Genomic DNA, 6,420 nt, shown 5'->3' on the forward strand with positions numbered 1-6,420 from the left:
GGGCGGGGGGGGCCCCGCGTGCCCCCTGTGCCGACACTAACTGTCTCGGGCTCTTTGTAGTGGGGCGGGGCCGGGGGGGCCCTTATTTTATTGTATTATGATTTTTTTTATTATTATTAAACTTTGGAGGCTAACGGCGGTCTGTGTCGCGCTGTGCGGGAGGGGGGGGATGCCCCACTTGGGGCGGCCATCGCGCCGCGCATGCGCTGCGGTGGACGGGGCCGCGGGGCCGGCCGCCTTCCCCATTGGCTGCTGCCTCCACCAATGGGGACGCGGCGCGTGCCGGGGGCAGGTGGCGGCGGCGCGAGGCGGTGACCGTTGGGGCCCAGGCGTCCGGGCCGCCATGAGGCTCCCTGAGGTAACGAGCGAGCAGGGATCCCCCTGGCGGCATTTCCTGAGGTAAAAAGTGAGGTTTTCTCCCCTTTGGCGGCCTCCTTTGCGGTAAAAAGCGAGCAGGGCCCCCCCGGTGTCATCCCCTGTGGTAAAAAGTGAGGTTTTTCACCACCCCCCGGCAGCCTTGTCTGAGGTAAAAAGTAAGGTTTTTCTCTCCAGCAGTCTCCCATAAGGTAAAAAGTGAGGTTTCTTCCCCTGTGGCTGCCTCCCCTGAGGGTAAAAGGTGGGGTTCCCCCCTGCCAGTAGCCTCTCCTGAGGTTCTGGTGCCACCCCCCCCGGCAGCCTCCCCTGAGGTAAAGGCTGAGGTTCCCCCCCACCCCAAGGTTCCCCTACATCAGTGACCCCCTCCCTGGGCCCCAGCAACTCCTCGGTGGCACATCCTGGTGGTGGCAGGGCTTTATTGGGGCACGGGGGTGGCGGGGGGCTAGGGCCTGCTGACGCAGGCCATTTCGTCGGCCAGCTCGTCCTCGGCTGGCGGCCGCAGTGGCTCCTCGTCGCTGTAGATGGGGGCGGGGGCTGGCGAGGCGCGTCGGCGTGTCAGCAGGTCGGCGGCAGCACTCTCCATCTCGTCTATGGTCATGTCGCAGGCGTTGGCAATCTCCCGCTTGGCCACGGCCACAAACTTGGGGTCCCGTGCGAAGAGCCCCAGCCCCTCCGARATGAGCACCTGTGGGGGGACCCCAGGGTGGGCTGGCACTGGTGCTTCCGCTGTGGGGGGGGGTCTGCAGGGGGGAGGCTGGGAGGCGCCCCGGTTCACTCACCGCCTCGACGAGGCTGTCGGCAGAGCCGCGGGCAAGCCTGTCCCCAGGGCTGCAGGGCCGCAGATGGAGGGGCCCAGGGGGGCCGTGGTCCCCCACGAGCCACCGTGAGAGTGGGGGGAGGCTCCCGCCCGCTCCTGGCAGCCCCCCCTCCACCAGGATCAGGGGTGCGTAGAGCAGGTGGCCCCGGGCCGGTGCCGCTGCCCAGGCGTGTGAGGAGCCGCCCAGGTGCCACGTCTCGGAGCCGCTGTAGCCCTGTGAGGTGGGGGTGCGAGTGGGGTGTCAGGGCGTGTGGCAGGAGATCCTCGTGAACAGGGGCATGCGACGCAGGGKTGTGTGGAAAGAGGTGTTGGTGCGTGTTGTGAGCAGGGAGGCGGTCGCACGCCCCTCACACGAGGCCGCGGTGCAGGGACGTCCCCATGTGGTACCTGGGGCCGAGCRGGGCCGGGCGGCCCTGAGGGGTTGTAGGTCCCCGGGATGGGCTCGTCCTCGCAGCTGCCCTGGCGCCGCAGGCACTGGATGGTGAAGGAGGGCTTCTGGCCTGGGGCTGTCAGTCAGCACCACCTGGCCCCGCCCCTACCCTGCAAGCCCTGCCCCCAGCTCAGCAGGCCTGTGTAGGAGCCCTGCTGGCTCCCTGGCTGTGCCCCTTCCCTATAAGCCCCACCCCCATAAGCTCCACCCCCTGGCCCTGGCCCCACCCCTGACTCCCTGCCCTCTCCCTGGCTCCACCTCCAGCTCACCTCCCTGCTGATTCCCTGGCCACACCCCCTCCCAAAGCCTGCTCCCTGGCCACGCCCCCTCCCCGAGGCCCCACCCCTACCTGTGGGCGTGGGGGGCAGGAGGCGGCGCCGCTTGAGCTGTTGCCCTTCCAGGGTCCCGTTGAGGAGGGCGAAGTGCCGGGGGGGGAGGGGCAGCGACCCCTCCCRCAGCCCCGCCCCCACCCAGCCAGCAGGTGGGGGGGCAGAGCCGGCCCCGAACGGCCTGGGGGGCAGGGACAGGGGACGTGAGGCGCAGGGGGACCCGTGGGGGGCCCCCCCTCCTTGCCCGCCGCTGTGGGGCGCCCCAGCTGCAGGCATGGCCCTGAGCAGTACCTGGCCCCGGCTCACCTGTGGCGGCCGGCTGGGCCCCCGGCGTCCTCATGGCTGCTGTCCCCTGGCTCCTCCCCATCCTCGGGGGGCCCCGGTTCCTCCGGCCCCCTGCCAGGGTCGTGGCCCCCGTCTGAGCGCCGCCTGCACACGGGGCCATCAGGGACCCCGGCGGCTGGGTGCCCCTGGCCTCCCACCCCCCCAGGGACCCCAGATGCCCCCACTTCATCCCCGTGGTACCTGCTGCTGTGGCGGTGTGCGGCCACGTGGGGGAGGGGCGCAGGCTCCTCCCCTTCCATGGGGGTGGGGCTGGCAGCCGAGGGGGGCTCCCCCCGGAGCGGGGGGCTGGGGGCAGAGTCGTACAGGGTCTCAGGGGCCTGCAGAGAAAAGGAGTGGAGCTTATTGCTGGGTGGGGTGTGAGGTGGGCGGAGCCTCCAGAAGCTGGTTTGTGCAGTGGGGTGGGGCCYGGTGGTGGGCGGGGCTCACCGCATAGGTCAGCTGCTCGTCGCCAGGCTCGGGGGGACCGTCGCCCTCCAGGTCGCAGCTCAACGCCTGGCGCATCTCGGGGCCCAGCGCCTGCAGGGTCTGCAGCCCAGCCTGGGGGTGGGAGGGCGGTTACTGCAGCAACTGCCCCCCTCCTCCCGGGGGGGTCCCGGGGTGGGGGCCCTGCCCACCTGGAGGGCACGCTCGTTGCGGGGGCCGGCACTGGGGCCCAGCATCCCCCGCTCCTTACGCCGCCGGAACTTGCGGAAATAGTCCTGAATCAGGAAGGTGGCATAGAACTTCCCCACGGTGATCTCCTCCTCTGGGGGGCAACAGGGTTAGGGGTGCTGGTGGCCCCGCGGGGGCGCCGGGCTGGTGGGGGGCACTCACCCTCCGGTGCTGGGATGATCTCATCCAGAAGCTTGGGTTTTGTCYTCTTCCAGATTTTCTTGACCACGGCGCGGAGCTCCTTGTTGGCCACGTCCAGGTTCCCTGAGGGCGAGCGGGTCCCTCAGGGAACCCAGGCGTCCAGGCCCCCCCAGCTCTAGCCCCGAGACCCCCCCAGCCCCCAGGGGCCCAGGCATTCGGGGCCCCATCCCAACCTTCAGTTTTGATCTTGAGGGAGGTGCGGATGAGGGCGAAGAGGGTCGCATTGAAGGTCACGGTCCCGTCCGAGTTCAGGGGCATGTTCATGGCCACCAGGCGCTGGGGTGACAGGGGAGGGGATGGGGCAGGGCGTGGACCCAGGCGTCTGGGTGCCCCTGCYCCCCCCTCCTGGAGCCCAGCGTCCCGCTGACCTTGCAGGCCACGCGGTGGGGGCAGAGCTTCCCGAAGCCGAGCGGGGGCTGGATCCGGCGCAGGAGCGTCACCACGTCCAGGTGTTTGATGCGGCCCCTGCGTGATGGTGGGGGCAGAGGGTGAGGCCGCCCCGGATGCCTGGGTCCCTGGGTCGGGACCGCGGGGGCGGGGGGGCAGGGGCGGACCTGGCAGCGGGGTCGTACTCAGACCAGACGCGCTTGAACTCGTCGAGGTGGTGGGGGCCGAGGATGGACCAGTCCCGCGTGAGGTAGTCGAAGTTGTCCATGATGACGGCCACGAAGAGGTTGATGATCTGGGGGTGGCAGGGGCTGCCGCTAGCAGGGTTGCTGGGGCTGTTGCTAGGGGCAGGGCTGTTGCTATGCCTGTTGCTGAGGGCCGTTGCTAGGGGCAGGGGCTGTCGCTATGGGGTTGCCGGGGGCGTTGCTAAGGCTGGGTGCTGCTTCTGTGGCTCTGCAGGGAGGCAAAGGGCCCGTAGGGCTGGTGCTGGGGGGCGCCGGGGGGCCGTGAGGCGCTGGGGGGGCTCACCAGGAAGGCGCAGAGCATGAAGAAGCTGATGAAGTAGACGATGGCGAAGTTGCTGCCGCAGGTGAACTCCTCGCCGGGGCCGGCGTCCGACTCGGGGTCGCAGCGCTTCCCCGGCAGGCTGGCCAGCATGATCTCCTGCCAGGCCTCCCCCGTGGCGCACCTGGGCCACGCGCACCCTGTACGGCCCCGCATGCCCGGCCTGCAGAGCCACCACAGGGCCCCCAGCCGGCTGGCCTCCCCCGGGGGTGTGCCGCGGACCCCAGAGCTGCTGTGGGGCACCCCGGAGAGCCCACGGCAAGGCCACAGAGACACGGAGAGCCCAGCAGGCCCCACAGGGACCCCGTAGACCCCAGGGGGACGTCATGGGGGCCTGCAGGGACCCACAGAATCCATAGGGGCCCTATAGGGACCCTACAGCAACCTGTGGGGATCCCACAGGGACCCTATAGGGATCCCGCAGACCCCACAGGGACCCCTTGGCCCCGGGGGTCCCGGCGGGGACCCCGCACCTGAAGAGCAGCAGCACGGCCTGGGGGAAGGTCTGGAAGTTGTTGTTGCGGTTGATCTGGGTCCCGTCCTGCAGTGCCACCTTCCCGAAGGTCTGCGGAGAGCCGGGGGATGGGGGGGCCACGCCACGTGGTCCCACGGGCTGCTCCCCACAAGGGGCCAGGGCCGGCTTTCGCACAGGGGCCACGTGGGGCCCCTCACCTGCATGCCGATGACCGCATAGATGAAGAAGATCATGGCGATGAGGAGGGCGACGTAGGGCAGGGCCTGGGGGAGCAGGGCAGTGGTGTGAGCCTGGGGGCCCCGTCCCCCCCCGTGGCACCTGAGAGGAGCTGGCCATGGGCTGGAGCGGGGTGCAGACCCCCGCGTCACATCGTGTCGCGTCCCCCCCGGTGGCACCTGGAAGGACTTGACGAAGGTCCAGAGCAGGGTGCGGATGCCCTCGCCCTTTGACAGCAGCTTCACCAGCCGCATCACCCGGAAGAGCCGGAAGAAGGTGATGGAGATGCGGGAGCTGTCCTCCGAGCTCTGGGGGGGCACGGCGGGGGTCAGCGCCCCTGTCCTTGAGCTGTGGGGCTGGGAGAGACAGGGACCCCCCCCCTGCCCCRTACCTCACCAACGTGACCCCCATTCTGTTGTGCACAGGCGGAGATGGACGCACAGACGGACGATGGGATGATGCACAGAGAGGCGAGATGGACAAATGGAGATGGATGCATAGGAGGACACAAGAACCCTGGTGTTCCCTGGCACCCTGGGGGGGCAGGAGCAGGGAGGGCCTGGACGCCTGGGCTCCCCGGGGGGTGGGGGGACTCACGTTGACCTCGGTGACGGCGATGTCGATCACGCTGCCCACCACGATGAGGGCATCGAACATGTTCCAGGCGTCGCAGAAGTAGTGCTGGGGCACGAGGGTGTGAGCGGGGCCCTGCTTCAGCCCCTGCGCGAGGCGCTCGTGCAACGCTCCTGCCCCCCCGCGCGAGGCCCCCGTGTGAGGCCCTCATGCAAGCCTACCCTGGGCTTGAAGGCGATGATCTTGAGCACCATCTCGACGGTGAACAGCCCCGTGAACACCATGTTGAGCAGGTCCATGATGTAATTGAACGGCTTCGACTGCTCGTAGTGCTGGGGGTGGGGGGCACAGGCTCAGCTGCCCCCAGAGCCCCCCAGGCATCCCCAAACTGCCCCCCCAGGGCCCTAACTGCTCCCAGGAGCTCCTAGCTGCATCCAGGGGCCCCTAAGTGCCCTCCAGATGCCTCCTCGCTGCTTCCCAATCCCACTAACAGCCCCAAGAGCCCCTGCCTGTTCCTCCCCCGATGCCCCCCAGGGCCCCAATGTGCCCAGCTGCCCCACGGCCTAACTGGCTCCCGGCGCTGTGGGCAGCGCCCTGCGCCCACCTGCATGGCCAGGGCAATGGTGTTGAGCAGGATGAGGATGAACATGATGTACTCGAAGGCGGTGGAGTTCACCATGGCCCACACCCGGTACTGGCTGCGGTTCTTGGGGATGTAGCGCCGCAGTGGCTGTGCCTTCAGCGCATACTCGACGCACTGCCGCTGGGGGAGGGAGGGAGGGGGCCTCGTACAGGGAGCCCCTCACACAAGGCACGTCCGTGGCCGCCTGGGGCCTGCGCCCTGGTACCTGGTTCTTGTCCAGCTCACAGTTCTTGTACTCGCTCTCGCCCTGGGCACGGAAGGTGATGATGACAAAGCCCACGAAGATGTTCATCATGAAAAAGGCGATGATGATGATGTAGACGATGAAGAAGATGGAGATCTCGACTCGATAGTTGTAGATGGGACCTTGGTCCTCTGCATTGGCATCAATCGCCTTGTACAGCAGCCTGTGCA

At 68.6% G+C, this 6,420-nt stretch overlaps 1 protein-coding gene across 1 annotated transcript in view; it reads right to left on the minus strand.

The window, feature by feature from the left end:
• Positions 1-758: 758 nt before the first annotated feature.
• LOC112972618 (voltage-dependent L-type calcium channel subunit alpha-1D-like) overlaps positions 759-6,420 on the minus strand; it is a 15,766-nt gene continuing 10,104 nt past the window's right edge. The window contains 21 exon segments of the mRNA XM_026079374.1: positions 759-1,060; positions 1,155-1,375; positions 1,378-1,692; positions 1,972-2,132; positions 2,258-2,380; positions 2,477-2,613; positions 2,723-2,833; positions 2,911-3,041; positions 3,110-3,211; positions 3,322-3,424; positions 3,517-3,613; positions 3,703-3,830; positions 4,064-4,223; positions 4,573-4,664; positions 4,772-4,837; positions 4,970-5,098; positions 5,182-5,202; positions 5,388-5,471; positions 5,585-5,695; positions 5,968-6,126; positions 6,212-6,413. Of these exon segments, the coding sequence (XP_025935159.1) occupies positions 818-1,060; positions 1,155-1,375; positions 1,378-1,692; positions 1,972-2,132; positions 2,258-2,380; positions 2,477-2,613; positions 2,723-2,833; positions 2,911-3,041; positions 3,110-3,211; positions 3,322-3,424; positions 3,517-3,613; positions 3,703-3,830; positions 4,064-4,223; positions 4,573-4,664; positions 4,772-4,837; positions 4,970-5,098; positions 5,182-5,202; positions 5,388-5,471; positions 5,585-5,695; positions 5,968-6,126; positions 6,212-6,413 (2,896 nt within the window). The 3' untranslated portion in view covers positions 759-817.

The sequence above is a fragment of the Apteryx rowi genome, unplaced genomic scaffold, assembly GCF_003343035.1.
Source record: "Apteryx rowi isolate R43461 unplaced genomic scaffold, aptRow1 scaffold_1147, whole genome shotgun sequence".
NCBI classification, from domain to species: domain Eukaryota; kingdom Metazoa; phylum Chordata; class Aves; order Apterygiformes; family Apterygidae; genus Apteryx; species Apteryx rowi.